This window comes from Cavia porcellus, unplaced genomic scaffold, assembly GCF_034190915.1.
Source record: "Cavia porcellus strain 051 isolate PalLab524CR breed Dunkin Hartley unplaced genomic scaffold, mCavPor4.1 scaffold_24, whole genome shotgun sequence".
Taxonomy (NCBI): domain Eukaryota; kingdom Metazoa; phylum Chordata; class Mammalia; order Rodentia; family Caviidae; genus Cavia; species Cavia porcellus.
In genome coordinates, this window is record NW_026947507.1 from 46,276,208 (window position 1) to 46,297,618 (window position 21,411).

Genomic DNA, 21,411 nt, shown 5'->3' on the forward strand with positions numbered 1-21,411 from the left:
ATTATGTATTTGGATATGGAAGACATTTCAGTTTAGAAGATAAAATCTCTTACAAAAATAATTGATCATTTTTTTCATGCTGAAATCTTGTAATCTGAACAACAAGGTGTATGGATATTTTCCAGCCTAAAAGTTGGAAGGGGCACTTGCATGCCAAGAAGTTGGGGTACATAAGGAGTGGTACAGGCTCGGAAGTTGTATTTAATTTTCTGCCTCCCTCCAGTCATCCAAGCACAGCACTGAACCCTGGTAACTCCTGAGTCCATTCTTTGAGGATGTCTCACATTTTTATATAATCAAAGTATTATAGCTACTTTTGTTTTGTACACATTTGACCTCTCTTGTACAGAGAGAACTTAAATTTGGAGAACACAATGAAATCTGAGGAAAGAAGAAAATGTAAATATTAGAAAGTGTTTATTGGATGTTACTGATGATGAACACACACCTGATGTATTCATGCTTGCAAAATATCACTGTAGACATTTTTGCATTGCCAAATTTGTGATATATTTACATTCAGATGTGATTTAATTACTACTAAGTAAATATATCTCATTTATTCTTGTCTGCCTTATCTCCCTGTGAAAAGATAGACTTGTCCAAAGACTAACAGAATGTACTACACTTCACTTTTTTATTATCAAATTTATTTGCCCTTAACCCAGCCCAAGAAAGCCATAATTCTACTTTTTCCTACAATAACCACTTGATCCTAATGCAGCTTGACTACTAATCTTCTGTGAGCCTTTCCATAGACAGAGGTGAGCAAGTCAAAGAGGTTCTTCTGATCATCTCCATTTTGAGTCCAGAACGTGTTTATCTATGGTTGATAGGAACATGCTGGGGCCACCTTCACACCCTGCAGGCACCCTTAGACACAACGCTGTATCCTCTTATGTCCCTGCAGCCGAAGGTGCCTGTGGAGGCACCCTGCGGGGGACCAGCAGCACCATATCCAGTCCACACTTCCCCTCTGAGTACGAGAACAATGCTGACTGCACCTGGACTGTCCTTGCCGAGCCGGGGGACACCATTGCATTGGTCTTCACCGACTTCCAGCTGGAGGATGGGTACGACTTCCTGGAGATCAGCGGCACAGAAGCACCATCCATATGGTGAGCCGGGGGACAGGTGGGCTGCTGGGGTGGTCACACAGATACCACTGGGCATGGCCAGGTGGCTCCTGGGGACATCCTCTTGCCAGCATGAGAGTCCAAGATTGACTCCTCTTAACTGTGATGTATTGCAAAGTTCCGGGTCCGCCTTTGTGTTGGTATTTGATGCTGGAGAAGTCACCTGTGCAATGGAATGTTCTCCATCTGACATAGAGTTGCATCATTACAGCAATTCAGAAGGTGCAGCTAAAGGACAGGGCTGGCTCTGGGTTTGGTATGGGCCAGAGTCACTGTGGAGCTGATCTGAGACTGTGGCGTTACTTTGATTCTTGTAGACCAAGTCTGCTGTAGACCTGTGGTGGTAGGGCTGCCACTCCTTGCTTGTGGTCTCTGCAGTCCAGGGGCTCCCTCTGAGGATGGGCCTGTGACAATAAGAAGGCCACAGGCAAACCTAGTGATACAAAGTCCAATGCACTTGAAATCCACAGAGAGGTCCATGATGTGGTGTGTGCATGGCTCAGCACAGAAATCCAGAGTCGCTGCATTATGGCCACCCTGTAGCTTCAGAAGTGCTGGCTTCAGGAAACACTGGCCGCCAGCAGGGATAGTTTAAATGGGACACTTAGAGAAACGCAGGAGTCTAAAGCCTTAAGTTACATCTCTAATGAACTCACTTGTTGGCTGCTGATATTTACTCTAAATATCTGGGTTTTGTACTGTTGCAGTTTTCTACTGCAGATCTTGATTAGTGAAACAATTCAGGGATAATCTACTCAGGCTAGGGAGGACCACAGAGAAAGTCTATAAATAGATGAAGAAATGAAAACAGTGGTCATAAATTTTTCTTGAGGGTCAGGGTCTCATCTCATTACAGAGGCTAAACAATAAGAAGGCCAAATGTGAAACACATTGAAAATGAACCATGCTTTGTCTTCAAAGGTCAAGGCTCATGGCAATGAATTTGTATTCATGTAAATATTTATATTCATATAAATTCATGTAAATATTTATATTTGTATAAATCCCTTCCTTCTTTGGCTGTTAGGTTATGATTAATGATATTCCAATTAGAAAACAAAAATGCAACATGCCATCTTCACTTTAATTGATTCACCCTGAATAACACTTTTAGGCTAGTGTGTGGCCCATGTGCTCATTTTATATAGTTGCATCACTGGAGCATTTGTTGAAATTATTGTCCAGCTTGGTGGTTTGGCCTTAGAGTAATTTGTGGGCAGTGTCTACCTCAGAATCAGAAGACTATCCTGGACTCCACTTTGGTTTCTTCCACAAACAATCTCATGACTGTGCATGTTTATTTGCATAAAGAGGGGCTAAATTACAATGTATCTTGTTAAAATTAATTCACTATACATCTACCGAGTGCGTAATCTCTACCAGTCTTTATCAGAGAATCAAGTGGTCAAACATAAGTCTAAGTTTGAAAGGACATTCTTTATTCTTTAAAGTTCCTAACATAGAAGTAAGTGGCAGGGGTTCTCAGAGACTGTGTGGTTAGCTCTCAGGACCGCAACCACATGCATTCCGTAGACACTGGCTGGCTGGTGGCTTTGCTGGAGGGCCTCAGAGTGGAGGTAGCTTGCAAAGGATAAGCAACCGAGTTCGTGCTTTTGGAATCTAGCAGTGGATTTACAAACTTAGCTCGTACAAGAAAGAAAAACACGTGCTGTGGAGGGCAAGTCAATGTCTGAAGTGGAAATACAAGATGCCAAAACAGCAACAAGTCCTGAAAACCAGGGGTGGGGAATGGGGTTCCTTCCTGTATGAGTACCTCCTGCTGCCTAAGTGATGCTCATTTCAGTCCACTAATTCTGACCCACAGGGGACTCAGGAGTTACAGCACATAATTCCCCTTAATTTTGCCCATTTCTTCCCTATCTCTACTTATTTCTCTCTTAACTTTGATTCCCTGTGGCTTAATCTGTCACTCCGCCTTGCTCAGTGTGCATCCCAAGCAGCTGTGAGAGCGTGCTCACACAGGTGTATGAGGAGGGGCTGTGATGCTTCGCTATGGTTTCTGTTGGCACAGCTGAGTGAGGCAGCAGCCCAAGGGCCCAGGGTGGCCAGGCAGACCACTGTCCTGGACACAGTATTGTCTAGGTGGCCGGGAGACGACTCCAGCATGGTGGGGCTGGGTCAAACCAGAAGAAGCCTCTTCCAGGTATCCGCCATTTCCCAGGTAGTGTTCAAGGAAGCTGGCAGAAAGTGTCCATGGGGACTGAGACCCGATGTGGCTTCCAGTCCTGCTGACTGAACAAGCTCTCTCCCTCTTGTCAGGGCCCCATTCCTCCATGCAGTCTAGTGCCTTGTGCTGTATTCTGTGTGTGGTGCAGAAGCTCCTGGAGTGTCACGGCATTGTCCCCGCCTATTCCACCCATGAAACCCTTCAGGAACCTGTGCCGAACAAGAATGAAAGGTTGCAGAGACCCCACTGAGCTCGGCAGAGCTGGGGCACAGGGCAGACTGGGGCTTCTGCTCACTGTGTCCTCCTATCCTGTCTGGCTCTGAGCATGAGGAGAGAGGGTGGAGAGCACCTGCGCACAGGTGCAGCCTAGACCTACGCCTTCTCCAGGTACCAGGTGGGTGCTCAACCCAGGGAGACCGAACAACTGAGGCCAGCCTGTGCTACATCAGTGAGCAATGGGGCACAAACTGCAGGATTTTGTTGTTTGTGTTTTGGTTTTTGACTTCCGCACTTATCTTAATAAGGATGTCTGGAAATGGTCCTAAACCAGGATTATGTTTCAGTGGATCGCTCAGATCTCAGCTGTTCTTTGGTGCAGGATGAAGGGAAAAGAGGCCTTCATCTACAGCCATCGAAATTTCTGTGAGCACATTTACAATACAGAATGGAGTGATGGAAGAACCCTTTAACATCTGTACAAATGCACATAATGTGGCCTGTCTTAAAAACTATTATTTCACCGTAATTTTAGTGACAGTTTCTGAAATGTTTAATGGCCCAAATTGCTGTATTTAACAGCAATTACTCATCCTGGAATTGCAAGAAAAACACGAAGGTGCACGGTGGGCAGAGGAGATCTGCTTCTCACTTTTGGGGTACTGCGTGAGTAGCAGGGGCCTGTGCTGAAGACCATCAGGGACTGACTGTGTCACACGTGTAATTTTCCAATAATCTGCTTTTAAAGGACAGAATACACAAGCAGGAAGAAGCCACTTGGAAAACTGTTAAGAATAATAATAGGATTAGCTTTATATTCATTAAACTTGGAGTGAAATTAGCAATTCAGCTGTGTTGCTTGGGCGTTGCCATGGAGATGGGCTAAATACAGCGTATGACGTCATGCGCCTCAGCCCTCGGTGTTAAATGGGGGAGGGGTGATTACAACGCACCCGTCTGTGTGGATATCAGATAAGACCGAGTTTTTAAATGAATCAGATTGGATTTTGTGTCAGTTTCTTCTGTGAGTCTGGTCCTCTAACAGAGAGCTGCAGTTTCCAGTTCACTGTGCGACAGAGGCTGATAAATTACACTTTTGCTTGCAATAAAGGAGAGTGAAAGCATGCATTCTTCTTTTTCCCTGGAGTGATTTGATGGTGTATAACTTGTAACTCTGGAAATATCAAAAAGAATGAAAACTGGCTTTATTTTAGTAGTAAGCTAGTAGGGTTTCTAAGTTAAGACGTGGCAGTTGGAGGGACTGAGGTTACATTGTCTGGGCCGAATCCAGGGAGTAGGCAGTTGCCTCTTTGGAGGATGCAGCAAGAACTATCACTCCCCCCACTGCTGTGTTGAGAGAGCAGTGGAAGAGTAGCAAATGTGTTTTAAGTGTGTCCAGAACACAGCTGGCTGCGTGTGCTCTGGTCATCAAGAGAGGGTCTGGCAGCCTCATCTGTTTCTCATCCTCCTGCACATCCCACACCTCCCCAAGCCCCATGCCCTCTGAAGTCACCTCACTGAGCCCATCTTCATGCCCACAGGACATCTCTGTCATCTCTGCATTTCCTGAGCTGTGTGTCTCCAAGAGGAGACCCCAGGCCGTCCCATTCCACATCCAGTGAAGTCACGTAAGGCAGGAGGGGAACAGTGTTGGAGTACATGTAGGTGTCCAGTAGGCAGAGCAACAGGTGCCATAGCCTGCCTGGCTGAGGTACTGGGGCAGGGAGAAGGGCAAGCATGCAGCTGCCCAGCTGGGCTAAACCTGCTTGGTAGCGAGGAGAGGGAACTCATCCCTCTTGGAGGACATAAGACCAGGGTTTTCCCTCACTGAGCAGCATAGGCTTCGCCCTGCCCCCAGACCAGGCACCACCACATGCCACTGCATCTTCAATTTTAAATCAACCTAGCCAGTGGCTGGAGAAGCCAAAACAAGATTTCAAAGGAGCTGGAGACGCACTGTGAGCTTCAGAATCCCTCCATGATGTTTATCCACTGTGCTGTTGTACTGATGATGAGCTCCATGTGTATTTAATTTCTAATGAGGAAGTTTGTAGAGGCACTTGGTGAGCCACAGACATCCCATCAACCCCTGCTTTCTCCTGCCCTAACCCCAGAGGGCGCTCCAGCCCATCCTCCCCAGCATGCTACAACCTTCACCTTGGTGTCCTGCAGACTTGCAGGACCTGCGAAGCTGGCCCTGGGTGCTATCTGCTCTCAAGCCAGCTCCCCCTGAAGCTAGCATTGTGCACAACCACAGTACAATCAATAAACCAACAAATTAGCACCCACACAGGGTGCTGCCCAGCTTGCGGTGTTTCCCTGATGATTCCTGCTGTGTTCGAGGCCTTCTTCAGTTCTCTGGGTCTTTCCGGGGACTTTCAGTGCATTTGGTTTTGTGCATTTGGCCTCATGACCCATCTTTGTGCCCAGCGTCCTGTGTCCTGTGACCTCGAACTCTTCAGGTAAACGAGGGGTCCTGCTGCATCATTAAGGAAGACAGAGACATCTTCCAGGACTGCAGAGGGCACCCTGCATCCATATGCAGGGGATCTGGGCTTCTCCTCACGCTCTCGATTTCAAAGATGGACTCACTGCTGCCACTGTGTCTCACACGCTGTGTAACCTATGTGCTGAAACGATTTTATGGAGGCAACAACAAAACAAGAAATGCATCCTCCACAGATGCACCATACTGTGTAATTCCTCCTTGTCCTCGAACCTCTCCATGCTACTGAGAGGGCCAAGACACAGATAATTTGTTGGTAGAACCTTGTCCTAAACTCGTCTTTTAATCAAAATATATTTTGCCAAAAATTCTATACAGTGCATTTCTGCGAAGGTCATGGTGACATTCACTGTTCACTACACACCAGGCAAACACAGGCAGTGACCACCTCTGCTCCTGATGGAGCTGATAAAGTCCATTTTATAGAGAAGAAAACTGGCTTCAAAGAGCTTAAATAATTGTGCCTTGCTGCTAGCAAGTGGCAGACAGGAATTTAAACACACGGACCAGCTGCATTTCTTCTATTTCAATCAGCCAAGCTTTTGTTTGTTAAGTGACTCTAAGCCGGGCGGATGGACATGTGCAGGAAGTGCAGCAGCCTCTGTCCAGGTTCAGCTCCGTCCACAGGCAGCCTTGCCTTGCCGTCGCTCCGCTCGCACTGCACTGTGCGTCTCCCTCTAATTCCATCAGCTGTGAAGTCGAGTAAGACACTCCGCACTCACTGGACGTGTGCAAATAAGGCAAAGATATAACAAAGGGCTCTAGGAGCCTGCTGAAGTCAGGACGGGAGCGGCCATGAAGATGCCCGCTGACCGTGTGAAGTCTTGTGCAAGTCCCACCACTTAGTCTTATTTTACTTAATAGTAAGTGGTTCAACTTACCACAAAAAATTTCCCTTTTAGGAGTTGGATTTTAATTTTTTTTATTTTCCTAAAATTGAAATATTTTTTGGTTTTTAGTTCTCTCTCTCTCTCTCTCTCTCTCTCTCTCTCTCTCTCTCTCTCTTTCTTTATCTTACTCACTCTTTCTCTCTCTGTCTGTCTCCTTCTCTTTTGGTTTTGCAAAACAGTGTCTCACTATGCAGTTCAGACTGGCCTTGAACTCACTATGTAGCCCAGGCTGGCTTTGCACTTACAGTGATCCTCTTGCCTCAGCCTCCTGAGTGCTGGGATTACAGGTGTGCACCATCATGTCTGACTCAATATCTTTCTGTTCTGTTATGTGGTTCTCTATCCAGAAAACAACAGAGAAATAATACAATGAACATGGTTATGTAGATGTTCCTGATAAGACACAGTCCTTTTACATGGGGCATGCGTGGCACAGCTGCACCAGTCTGTCCCAGATAAGGGTCCTTAACTCACTGATTCTCCCAATTAGCCAATTTTCAGGCCACGCTTTTCCAATTCTATCTTTTGAGATCATTATTCAAGTTTCCCTTCAAGACCTGAATACTTTTTTTTTTTTTTCTTTTCTTCTGAAAGCTCCCAATAATTTCATGGAAGAATGGTTAGGAAAATCAAGTAATGTTGTGCAATCCAATCCCTGTCCAACAGTGTGACATTTTTTTTTGCTTGACAGGCATGTCGCAAGCAAGCCTGACCGGCCCTTTTCATGACCAGTGGCCTGGAATAGGAACAGTCCCATCCTCAGACTTGACTAAACCATAAGACCTACCCTCTTGTGGACCGGGTACCTGTGGAGAATTATAATGCCCCTTTTCAACCAGTGTACACTGAGGGTATAAAGGTTTTTAATTCCATAAATTAAGCTTGTGAGAATAAGTAGTATCAAAGAAGTCCCTTTATGGTCCTGACAAGAGGTGCATCCCAAATGTAGCCCTGACTCACCCTGCCCTGCCCAGGTCACTGTCAGAGAGAAGTGGGAGTCCCGTGCTTGTGGCCAAAACTGGGTCCTGCAGAGGAGTACCACAAAGTCAGGGTGTCCCCAGGGCTCCTGTCTTTCTGAGGCAGCCTTGTGCTTGCGCTGACTCACCCTGACTTGTGTGTATGGTGGAGCGGTGGTGTGGGAGGCACTCAGGTGTGGATGAGAGCCTGGCTCACCGAGTGGGAGAGATCATGGCCTAACACTGGGTGCTGTGGATGAGAACAGGATAGGGTGCTGCCCACCCAGCAGACCTGTGAGGAAGAGCACATTCACCGCTCCCAGGCTGAGCAGGGCTTGGATTTCCGTCCTGGAGCATAGCGGGCTCTGGAAGGAAGAACTGTGTCTCCAAAACTGCTTTTAACTCCTACCTGGTTTGTAATGTCCATGCTGGGCAAGAAGTCTTCACAAATTGAATTCTAAAATCATCTCTGCTTCCGTGCTGCTCTTGTAGTCTTTATTTTCAATTTACTATGAATTTGTGTCAAAATGTAGAGCAGAGCATCACTTTAAAGGGGAATTAAACCTCAGTGCTGAAAGGTATTTTGGGGCAATATAACTGATGATGGTAAATAGTTTTTAATACTCAGTGGTATTGTTCTGTATGCCACTCGGTTCCGTGAATGAAAATCTAAGTGTAGACAGGTCTGGACCATCCCGTGAAAGCTGTGACCATGTGTCCATTAGTAAAAGGGAAAATGAACAGTAGCAACTATCCTAGAGTGGACGCAGTGCTCCTTGGTGTCCAAAGTCTTTGGTTCCCAGATCCATGCAGGTAGCAAACCCTCTGCACTCTCATCATTCACAAAGTGGCTTAGCTTTTGTATGTAACTCACACACATTACCCCCTGTACTATGGACCCTCTGGGAACCCAGGTCAGTGGAAATGTTGTGTAAATCACTGTCACACTAATTCTGTTAAGGAAATAGTGGCCAGAATCAAACGTGCTTTATTGGAAATCCAACGTCATTGTGAGACTCTTGATCTGCTTGGTTGAAGTAGAGCCCTCAGTGCCATGAGTGCATTGTAATTGTTCAAGCCTTTTGTAATGGATGACTCAGGAGCAGTGATGCCATGGCAAACTGTGTGCATGCACATGTGTGTGTGTGTTATGCTAGACAGGAACCTCACTGTGTGTTGACTTATTTTCTTTTACGCACCTTAAATAAAATGTAAAAAAAAAAAAAAAGAAGAGTCCTGGCTTATGTAGCCCCACTAAAAGGGCACAGCCATGCCTGTTTTAAGAACTCTTTGCTCCTGGCAGACATTCCATGCCTATAATGGCAGTCTTCTCCAGAGCAGAAAGCAGACTTTGGTTTATATCATGGCAGTGCCTGCTGGGTACCTTCTAATGCACCACAGACTGGGAGACAGACAGCAGACTCAGTGTATCCATCATGGTCCACACAGTAAACCAGATTTGTGGTGCCACTTTCCCAGCAAGTCCCACGTCAGAGACATACGAGCTTCAGTGCTTTGGAAGCCGAGAATGCGGGCACTCTGGGGAAAGTGTGGGCAGCGTCCATGCAGAGCAGTGACTTCGTCCCCAGGCCCCGAGTCTTCCCTGAGTCTACTTGGTGTCATTAAGGGCTTAATCTACATGTGACTCCTATTGTCTGCCTGTGGACTCAGCATCTCCTTTCAGCTTGAGACACACGTGTGTATGCACACAAACATAGACAGCATATACGTGGACATGTCCACACACACACACATGCATCTAAAGACGTGTGCACCTCTCCACAAGCAGGAAGCACATGGCAGGCAGCAATGTGCCAGCCCAGAAGCAGAGTGGCAGAGATAGCCCTGGGCAGGGGCGGATGCTTGGCAGATGCTTATCCTAGATCCATCAGGTCCTTCACAAAGAAATCATCGTCACTGTGAAAAAAATCTTGGCTGTTCATTCAAATCAAACCTGTAGCTCTGTATCTTTTCGTCCTTAACTGAAACAATGAAATATTGGACTTAGCCATATTTTTATTATGCTTAGCTAATAGATCAAAATATCATTAGTGCCCTGTTAGACTCTACCATTCACCTTTGATGTCTGCACTAGTACAATGCCCATTTTCAGATGAAATGCAGGAAGATGATTTCACACATGGCTCAGTACCACACAGCTCATGGACTGAGCCCAGGTTGAAGCCTGAGCTCCCTGACTCAGAGATCAGATTGTGGTTCCTGGAGCAGGTTTACAAGACAGAGTCCTACAGTCAAGTGCAAGCATCCTTTGTGGCTGGTGTCTGGTACCTCTTGGGTCCCCAAACACAAGACTCTAATATGCTCTCCTGAAGCCCACAGAGCACTCATGGACCAGCGGGGGTTTCTCTGTGGTGAGTGTATTGACTGCATGGCAAAAAGAACTACAGCAAGTCTCCCTCTGCCCTCTGGGGAACTGTTAGAATCAAAGAGGAATGATGTCAAGAGAGACCATTAAAATATCATGCAAGGGGAATGACACCAGTCTGATTCACCAAGATGAAAAGGATCTCTGGAGTCCTATGCTGGGGAGTGTGGTGCTGACAGTGTGCACAGTTTTGTGTCTCTGTTGATGGAAGCTATTGGGCCTCCTGGAGCCTGCAGATCTCCCACCGAGCAGCACAGGCAGAGCTGCCGGACATAACTTGCAGTACAGAGACACTACACTTGTTACAGTCCCCTGAGAGGTGGCAAGCATGGCTTCACAAGGAAACCAGGACCTTTGGGAAGCTCATCCCTCAGAGGGAGACTTGGGGTGTTTTGAAGGCAATGACAGGGCATACAGGCTGGAAAATCCTCTCCCTGACTGCGCCAGCTCGACTTTGCACACAGCTGACCACAGGGCACCTCAGTCTGCTCCTGGCCAAACTGACCCATTGGAGAAAACCCAACAGCAGCAGATAGCATGGACTTCTCCAAACATCCAGACTAGGCAGGCAGGAAAGGCAGTGCTTTATCACTTAACAGAGACAAGACGGTGTAGGTCTGGAAAATTCAAGAAGAGCACAGTACTAAGTGGGCCTAAAAACCCAAACAAATGAGCTGAGAGTGACAAAGGGTTCCACTGTACATTTAGACAGAAAAACAGCTCCCAACTCATAATGATGTCAGCGAACACGGGCAGAGGAATCAGAGTCATGCTAGACCCAAAATGAGGGAGTGGAGGTATAAGGTGAAATTATTTCTCTGGTCCCCAGATGGGAAAACCACTTTAAACTAATAGAAATGTACCAACATACCCAACCCTGAGTTAAGGATGAGAATTTGGAACAGCCCGCTACCTTTTCCTGATACACATTAATTATGATACAGTAAAAACCACTAACATGTGGCCCAGGTGCATCACGAGTTCACGGTTCCCCCACGCTTCAGCTCCCCCGAGTGCCAGTGGTGTGGAAAGAACTCTTGGTCATCCATGGGTAAAAGGGTTGGGGCTTGATCTGATGCTAGAAAATACTTTATGAACTGCGAAGCACTGTATAAATATGAACCCCATTTTCTACAAAGCAGAAAAGTGTTCAGTTTAAAAGCGATGTTATTTTGGAAAACCTGTTGATTAAAATAACCACACCAACCACACCATCACCATAGCAACACACAGCTCAGAAAACACGTGGTGTGCTCTGCCCATCTCTAATGTTAGACTGGCGGGGAAGAGGGAAGGGGGCTTTGAGAATGATTCCCGGGATGGAAGGCAAAGGCCTTTGGACTGTGTTTTACTGTTTAGGGGTTTATTTGCAGTTTTCTGGAGCATGAACAGCCCGAGACTGTAGGTGCTTTCTTACACCATCTCAGTCAGCGGGGCTGTTCTCACAGATTGCTTTGGCTGGAGGATTTAAGTAGCCAGCACTTAATATCCAACAGTTCTGGAGGCTAAAGTCCAAGGGCATGGTGGTGGTTATTTCAGGCTTAGGAAAAGCCATCTTCCTGGTTTGTGGGTTTCACCTCTCACCATGAGCCCCAATAGAGCATGTTAAGCTTCAGATGTGGGATATCTCCTCACCCCCTCAAGTGTTTGCAAGGTGACTTGCTGTATTCACCAGCGGATCATCCCTAGATGGCAGCCACATGTGGCTTTCAGAGGGGCCTGGCAGGAAGTGACCATCGCTGAGGGTGTGACCTGAAAGGGCCCGTTTTCCTCGGAGCCCCCTCTTACTCTGTTTCTTGGCCGCCATGCTGTGAGCAGCCCTCCTCTGTGCCTTTGCCCTTACCCCAGGTCATTTCTACCTCGGAGGCAGCCAGCCATGGACAGTTTGAAAACTTTGAGACAAAACTCAAACCTCTCCTCCTTAAAGCTGTGCGTGTTGCGTATTTTCTCCCAGTGATGACATGGTGTCTTCTGCAGAGAGAGAGCTTGCTGGTGTCTCTTCTCCCAGGGGTCCTGGTCCCATTCTGAGGTCTATTGCTCATGACTGTCCAGCCCTAATTACCTCCAGGAGATCCCACTTTGGAATATAATCACACTGCTGGTTAGGACTTCAACAAGCAATTTCTGGCGAGACAAAGCATTCAGATGGTAACATGCCACACCCTGAGAGATAAACACAGATACGCTTCTCCACCTCTTGTCACCCAACCTAGCCTCCTGGGCCTCTCTGATGGCACTGCCATCTTTCTTTGGTCATATCATACCCTCTAACAACAATCAAAGACAGTGACACCTGCCTGGCTCCTCCAGTGTTCACTTCTGAACAAATCAGAACACATCATGGTCTTCTCTCAGGACAACAGTGGCCCTAAATTTCTTGACCTAAAACGCCTCTAAAATATTAAGATAGTGCTATACCTACATCTCTTAGGGCTTGAATCAAATGGGTGTTGTCAAACGGGCTCAGCAGTCAGGCTTAAGTGTCTCCACAGGTTGGCTGGGTTTTGCTCCAGCATCGCTGTGCACATCTGGAGGGGACTTTCTCTGGCCCCAGTGTTATATAGCATCTTTACAGTTTTCTCATTTTGTAATTGTCATAAAGCAAAAGCTTCCAGGAGGCAGTTTAATTAAGAGTGGTGGAATCTGTGGCTAGCAGCTAGGAGCACAGGACACCTGATTCCCTCCTGAGGGCTCTGTTCCTGCGTTGCCACCTTTCCCCAAGGCAGGCAGGTGCGGAAGGGACCAGGAGAGCCTGCTACAAACATTGCAGCCTGCAGGGGGGAGCTGCTTGCCCAGGGAGGCATGGACGCATCTCCCACATTGAGAGTGATTACTAGAGCCCAGCTGGGCAAGGGGAACTCAGCATCGTGCAAGAAGGCTGAAGGGAGTCGCCAGTAGGCCATACCTGTCATTCAAACCACTCCTCCCAAATAGGCCTCAACTATTTATTAGACCCAGGAGGAGATGTATTTTTCAAATTCTTTGCCAAATCCACATGTGTTTGTTCCAGGAACATATTCAGAGTGCACTGAAATGTGTAAATTACAGACAGGTTCATGGCTTTCATGCAGTAGCGCCTTTATTGGTAAGTAGGTGCCAAGAGAGAAGAAAGAAAGAATATGCAAGACTAAATCCATGAAATATGAATATTTTATAAACGAGATGTACAAGTTATATGTGTACAAAGAACACCTAGAGGCAGAGGGCAGAGAGGGCACAGTGTTGGGGGTGTGGGGTCTCCCTGCAGTGACCACAGCTCGCTGGGCTTCAAGTCCCTGGGTGCCTGAGCCCTGCAGGTGCAGCTGAGAGCCACAAGCCCAGGTATGGCTGATTTCTCTGTGGACAGGGAGTTCATGAGGCCAGGGCTTGCTGGTCCTCCTTGTATCCCTATGGAATATTCCCAGTGGGTGCTGGCCTCAGTCTATGGAGCTGGCTATAGAAAAGCCTGGGTCCATGGCCACCATACTTAGCATTTGTTCCAGACCCAGGTCCTTCCTGGGGAGACTGTGGCAGGAGAATAAACCAGAAGCAGGTGGCACAGCATGGATGCAGGAACGTCAGGGGTCCATTACTATTCTTTCAATTTAAAAAAAAGGAATTTATTCATGATTGTTTTTAGGATTAATTTCCAATAACTTGTTTAAAACATACAGCATCTTATAAAAAATTTCAAAACAAAAATCATGAAGAGAAAATTAATTTGCATAAATGGTGCTTAAAAGAATGTTAGATACAAAAATTAATATTTAATTTTTAATTTCTAGGCCTCTATGGCAAGAAGAGAAAGCTGGCAGTTTACCGTACATTCATTAGCCAGGAAGAGAAGCTCCCAAATTTCTCTCAAGAGTGGAAAATTTTCCTTAATGCTAAATTTGAAAATAAAATTTAAGCTGAGATTTTAAGCTAGAGTCACAGAGTAATAAAATTGCTTGATGTTCTGAACAGCGGAATGCAAAACTGTAAGAGAGAATTATCTGTGAGTTTTCCTCAAGGTAGTTTCCCTTCAGTTAAACCCACCCCGTCAGAAGTAATCTGGAGATGTAAAAACCTAACACCACCAACTCCAAATGAGAACTTGCACACCTGTCTTTGCCCAATGAGATTCACTTAGCATTGTGAGTCTGGGTTTCCATGGCTCCTGCAGGAGGCACAGGAAGGAAGGAGATAGGTGTGTCCTCAGGGGCCTTGGCGTGGCTGGAGGCTGGCCGGGGAAGTGCTGGACTGAAGAAAGCAGGAAGCCTCAGAAGACAACTGGATCAGCTGCTTGTCATCTCAGAAGAATGAGAGTGTCCCCTGGCTGAAGACCTCAGCAAAACCCTGGTCATGGAACTTTTGTGTGAGGATTTTGAAATGTAGATATCAGGAAGGAGGGAGAGCAAAGTGAGATTCAATTGTAGACAAAACTAAGGGGAAGAAAAAGCTGGCAGCCAAACCCACTGTGCCGAGCTGCTCACATCTCTGTTTTATGTTTTTTTTGTTGTTGTTGTTGTTTTGTTTTTTATTTAAAGAAAGACTAAACAAAACAGAAAATGGGTAGAAATGATACATACTTTCAAAGAAAAAATAAACAGTAAGAAATCACTGGTTGATGTTTACATATTGTCTTCCTACAAAAGTTGTTCAGGATACAAAAGTGGAACACATAAAGTGGGGATTCAAACAGCGAGACTGCAAACAGTTCTGTTCAGTTATCCAACGAGAACTTAGTAATATGGTTATTAATTCTATGCACTTAAACATACATGAAGTTATCCGTATCTTCATTTATGTTGAGGTTAAACAAAACAAAACATGCTAAAATCACTCTGAACAAAAGAATAATACTATTTCTGGGTTTCACATTATGACACTCCAGGATCAGCACTTGGTACTTTAGTGTTTCTTTTTCTTCAAAATATTTGTTCATTTCAACCTGTGTCATAAAATCAGTTCTCATAAACTGTTTATAGATTCTACACATGCATGAGTCTTAACATGTATTTCTATCCTTTCTATATTACAGGGATAAACAAATCAAAGCAAGACAAAGCAAAACATATTCCTATAACACATGAAATGAAAAAGACATAAAACCACTGTACAAGGAGTTATTACCATGGTTACTCTGTTGTCTCTTGTTATCATCAATAGATTTGGTTGTATCATCAATCATAGTATAATGGAATATATGAGTACATAACCGTATTACTAAAAACACAACTTTGTAGATAGTATAACACTACAAAAACAGGTATTATTCAAACCAGCATGGGTATCCTAGTGAATCTTGTCATCTTCAGTGTAGTTGCCTATACTCTCAGATACTATCAATCATAACAGTTTTGAATAAAATCTGTCAATATCAGACAGCAATCAAACAAACCAGATTTAATTAAGATCAGTCAAGATAAAACAGTATAAGTTATACAGGGCTCCAGATTAAGTTAATAGGAAATTAAAGATGATTACTGTTCTATATCCTGATATTTTTGGATAGTTGCCTGTGCCCTCAGATCTAGTACATGTAGACAAACTGGGACAGAATAAATTCTATCTAAGCAAACCGGTGTGAGTAATATGGGTTTTAATTCCTGACACACTGTTAACAATATCTTCTGCTGTCTTTTCTAAGATCATTCCTCCCCTTTCATTCCCTAAGGTGCACTGTGCATTTTTGGGTTTCACCAACACCCTCGGTTTTAAATTGGGTGGGGGGGGCAACTTGCTATTTACCTAAGTGGTTCCAAACCTTCTCCCTTTTAGACATGACCTCTAGTTGTGTTCCTTTACCTATTAAAGCCTGTCTTTTCAGCCTATCCACAAATACCCATCTAGTTGCCCCTATTACTTTCTGGTTCACTGTCACATAGAGCATTGGTTTCTCATATTTGATTTTCAGCCTATATACCCTTTTTCAGGTTAATTATATTTCCTATAAAGAGCATCTCAGTGGACCCTACCTCTTGATCTAATCTGTCTGTGATTCTCTCTTTTTTTTTAAATTTAGTGTATCAAGGCCTCATTTATGTTGTGCTCTTTTCTGCCATTAGTTACCTGTTTGTCATCTTCATTTTGCTTTCTGCTCCATTAATTGAGGCCTCTCTATCACTGTTCCTAGAATCCTGGTACTTTTCTCTCTCTCTAGACTGTCCTTCAGTATTCTCTGTAGAGTTGGATTAGTGGTAGGGAATTCCCCCAGTTCTTCTTTGCTTTGGAAGCATCTTGTTTCTCCATTAATTTCTAGAGACAGTTTTTCAGGGTTTATCAATCTGGGCTGGAGGTTATTTTCTTTCTGGGCTTGGCATACTTCACTCCAACTCTTCTTGCGTTGATCGTCTGTGTCGAGAAGTCTGCTGTAATTTTGATGGGTCTTTCTTTATAAGTAATCTGTTACTTGTCTCTGATAGCTTTTAATATTCTGTTCTTGTGATGAATTTCTGGGATCTTGATTATTATATGCCTGGGTATAGCTCTGTTTTGGTTGTAGGTAGCTGGAGTTCTGTATGCCTCATACCTCTGAATATCATTTCCTTTTCCTATGTTTGGGAAGTTTTCCTTAATTATTTCTGTGAATAGCTTTTGTAGTTCCTTTGTATGTACCTCTGCTTCTTCATTCACATTTTTTATTCTCAAGTTATAGATCCTCTTGTTGTCTTCTGGCTTTTGTATTGTTACTGCCTGTTTCCTTGTTATTTTTTAGAAATTTTTCCTTTCATGATCCCACATTGCAAACCTGTCCTCCAGTTTGGATAATCTATCCTTAGTTTCTTTCAAGCAGTTTGGCCAGCTTTCAATGGAGTTTTTAATTTCCTGGTAGTCTCTTTGAACCTGCTTCATGTATTCAATGTTTTCTTTATATTCTTCATCAAATGATTCTCTCCTTTTTGTGTTCCACCATTCTTTTGTGTCTTCTTGAGAGATGCTTAGAATTTCATTTATTAATCTATTTATATGTTCTTTTACTTGGTTAAATATTTCACTTTTGAACTCGTCTATGAGTTCCCGAAGATATCTCTTTATGTCCACTGATGGCGTGTCTGATACTGTAGGTTTGCTGTCCTCAGTCTCCTTTGCATTTACCTTTCCTGGATCAATGAGGGTTAGGGGCTGGGGAATTTTTCTTGTTGCTTCCTATTCTCATACTTTTTGTTTCTTCGATACGGGTGTATAGAGGAGGTCCCAGTCCCTTTTCTTGTTTGTTATGGTTCTTCTGAAGCACACTGGCTAGGTGATCCTGCCCATTCCAGTGTGCTACTGTGATGCAAACAAGGGCAACGAATGCTGGCCCCTCTCCTCTGGGTCAGTCAACCTGCTGAGGCCTTCAGTGTGTTAGTGTGCTCTGCAGGTGGATAGAATTGGTTTGTGACAGCTTATTGGGTCTCAGTCAGGGGCATGACCCAGGCCAAGCACACTCCACCAATCCCATCTGGGAAGGGAACTACTGACTGAGGTCACTGCTGTTCCTTGTTCCTGCCAGTTCTGCCTGATTCCAAAATGTCATCGCATTGGAATGACACCCCTTTCCATGGAAGGGTTTTATTCCAGGCACTCACCGCAGGTTGATGCAGGTCCCTTGCCAGCTCCGTTTTCTGTTAGGCTCACTGACCTCGACTTCAGTGTGACTGCATTTCTGTGCGACTGTAGCTCCAGTGAGTCGAAGTGGCAGGAATTTGGGCAGCTCCATGAGTCGCAGCTGTGAGACTTTGGGCACTGCAGTGAGGGTGCCAAATCTTTAGCTGTTCCAATAGTAGCACTGGGACTGCATGTTTGACTGTTTCTTCTCATCTTAGTTTCTTCCTGGGTAGAGAAGATCCATCTCCCTCTGTCTGGGGCTCCCCACACTGTGTATTTTGGCATCTATGTTGACTATCTCAGTGAGCTTCTGTGATCTACTCTTACCTACCCACCATCTTTTCCAGAACCTCCTGGGCTCACTCTGATTCTCACCTCAATGTATTGTCTTGCATGGTGTAAACACTGGGCTGTTTATTGTTACTGTTCTCTTGGAAATGGTGCACAGCTTCCCTGCAGCATCCTAGCACACTGACCCATCTCCACAGGCCCTGTTTATACCCCTCAGCAGTGTGCATTGCCCCCAGAGAGGCCCAGGGCTTGTGGCATACAGTGGTGATTCCCAGTGTGGGTCTTAGTTACTGTGACCTCCAGAAAGGACTCTGGAGGAAGAAGATCATCTGCTCCAACCGCTGGAAGCAGAAAGTTCCTTTGTGCACCTGTTTCCTAAAAGTTGATACATGTAAAATCACTCATCTGATCTCACTGAGATCCCCTTCTGTTTTATAATAACCCGTTACTTATTTATTTACAGACGTGCTTTGGGTGTAAAAAGCAGGGTACAGAGACCAAACACCAACTGGCTACACCTTAGTCTTGGTTATATAACTATAAATGTAATCAATATGCTTTCAGTTGTTCCTTCCTAATATCAGAAAACAGATTCTAACAGAAATGCTATTTTAAAACTGTGGTGTATGATAGAAGGAGAAGGAGAAAGAGAAGGGAAAGGGGAAGGGGAAGGAGAAAAGAAATGGAAAAAAAGAGTACAAGAGGAGAAGGGGGAGAAGGAGGTGGAGGACAAAGAGGAGATGTAGGAGGAGGAAGAGAGGGAGAGAAGGAAGAAGATGAGATGGAAGAGGAGAAAGAGGAGAAGAGGAGGAGAGGAGGAAGAAAGGAGGAAGAGAAGAGGGAGGGGGGAAGAGGAAGAGCGGAGGAGGAGAGAGGAGGAGAGGAAGAAGAGGAGATGGAAGAGGAAGAGGAGGAGGGGAGGAAGAAGAGGAGAAAGGAGGAAGAAAGGAGGGGAGGAGGAGAGAGAATGATGAAGTGGAGGAGGAGGTGGAGGAGGAGAAAGGAGGAGATGGAGAAGGAGGAAGAAGATTCAGAGGAAGAGGAAATTGAGGAAGAGGAGGTGGAAGAGGAGGAAGAGATGGGGGAGGCAGAGGAAGAGGAGGAAAAGCAGCAGGAGGAGAATGTTCCCTTTGTAAGAATATGTCCAGAATCAGAGGCCACCAGGACCACTGTGCACCCTCAGCCCTGTAGACAGCTTGATCTCTGTGGAGCAAAGTTAATTGCACTCCAAGTGAATCCACCTGTCAGTGGGTCATCTGCTGGGGCTGTTCCTGTTTAGGGATTCTTCTCATCCCCATACTTTTGAAGGCTCTATGCTCTGCCCCTGCTTTCCTAAATTTAGGATCCATAAACATACAAGCAGGCAAACTGAGACATTATGGAAAAGCCATGGCAAGCATGAGCCTCCCAAAAAGCATCATCAAAGCGGGAAGGAGAAGGGTGAGCCCCAAGCAAACCCGATCCCAGACCTTGAAAGCATCTGGCTGTGACATGTAGTGGGCGATCCCATCCAGCAGGAGGAAGACTGGGCACCACCATGCACTGGAAGGGCAGGAGCTCTGCAAAGGAGAAAGGCATCACTGTGCCAGCTGACTGCAGTGGGCGCTTAGCCTGCAACCCCTCCCTTCTACATGGGAGAGAGGGGTCAGCAGTCACCTCGCAGAGTATTCTTTCAAGGACAAGACTCCAGGTGTGGGCACGACGTCTCACTGCAGGTGAACAGACCATGAATTTCAACTTGCCCTCCTAGTGTCTGTGTGAGGAATTAAATGTGCACACAAGCACACACACACACACACACACACACACACACACACACACACACACACACAAACACACACGGACAAAGGTACTTTCAGGAAAGTGATTCAAGGTTTATTCAAGCCATACATAATAGTGAGAAAACGTATGTATTGCAGACCTACACACATATGAGGTATGACCGAAGAGAAGATGAATTTCAAATTTTACAAAATTATTACAGCCTAACAAATTCCCTCCACCCTCCTTCAGAATGCCCACCTCCCTTCTAACATATTTGTGCCATTTTTTTTTTGCCACATTCTGAATCAATTTCAGAAGTCTTCTTCTGTGAATTCCTTTCATTATTCTCTTGTGGCTGCCCTAATGTTCAGAATTGATTACAAACTTGACCTTTTATGGGCATTTTGACTTGGTGAAAGAGGCAGAGTTTGCACAGTGGCTAATCTGGGGACAATGGTGGACACAGGCACACCACAAAATGTTCACAATCCTGCCTTTCCATTACTGGATATGTAACAACAATGCTCACCATATTTTTGATCATTCCTCCCAAAGATACTGAGGCAAGTGAACCTCTAGAACTGTGTCAGAAAGTGGCAGGAATGACAGCATAAACTATTTTGAGAAGGATTAATGTCAGTGTGTCATTAACTATAATATTTTTTGAGTTTAAACATTCACTAAGTATTTCATTAATCCTATGCGTAACTGTTCTTCATAATATATAATCAAACTTATATTAACTTGACCAGTAAACACGTTTCAATGGACACAAAATGTAAGGTGCAACATTTATCAAATAAGACGTTTTAAATGAGATATGGGTGATGAAACTGACCATCCCCTATTCTGGGAGTTATTTTTATTTACAGAGCAATTTGGCTAGAATTGAAAATTGTGCATTGTCTTTTTTCTCTAGCACTTCACCCTGAAAGCTGTGCCGGTGAATCAGTCGGAGTCACTTAGCAATGCCATATGAAAAGAGATGCTAATTGCAGTGTTATAAATAATGGCCATGATGTGATATGTGAGCATTTCAAATTTACAGTCTGTAGAGACTGGATGTTTGGCATTTTACATATGGCATCTTTTGGGGCAGATCCTGTCACCAAGGTCTGCACACTCTCCAGCCAGGAAGGTGCTGCTGAGTCTTTGGAAGGCAGCAGACACAAGGAGGCTCTGGCACTCTGGTGTGGGGTTCAGCTACCCCCCCTGGAGTGCTGGACTGTGAGTAAGTCCAGGTGCCATGCACACATCATGGGACCTCAGCTTTCCTGACCCACTGTCACTCATACTATAGGGTACTCATAAGAGGAGCCACCTCCAGGGCTTTTGGGGAAATCTCACAACTCACAAGGCACAAAGTCCTGGAGCGATAAATGCATATAGACAGTGCAACCTCACTGTGCTTGGGAGTCAGGGTGGTGGCTGGGATCCAGCGCTATGGCTACGAGACGATGTCACCTGTGCACATCCTGCTTGCTGATCTGAGCGACAGCAGCTGGTGATGTCATGTTTCTGTCTTTG

General features: G+C 45.1%; 1 protein-coding gene across 2 annotated transcripts in view; it reads left to right on the forward strand.

The window, feature by feature from the left end:
* Csmd1 (CUB and Sushi multiple domains 1) overlaps positions 1-21,411 on the forward strand; it is a 1,477,900-nt gene that overhangs the window by 796,321 nt on the left and 660,168 nt on the right. For both annotated transcript variants that reach the window (XM_063234987.1, XM_063234988.1), the window contains exon 5: positions 911-1,118. In XM_063234987.1, coding sequence (XP_063091057.1) covers positions 911-1,118 — 208 coding nt within the window. The remainder of the gene's footprint in view (positions 1-910; positions 1,119-21,411) is intronic.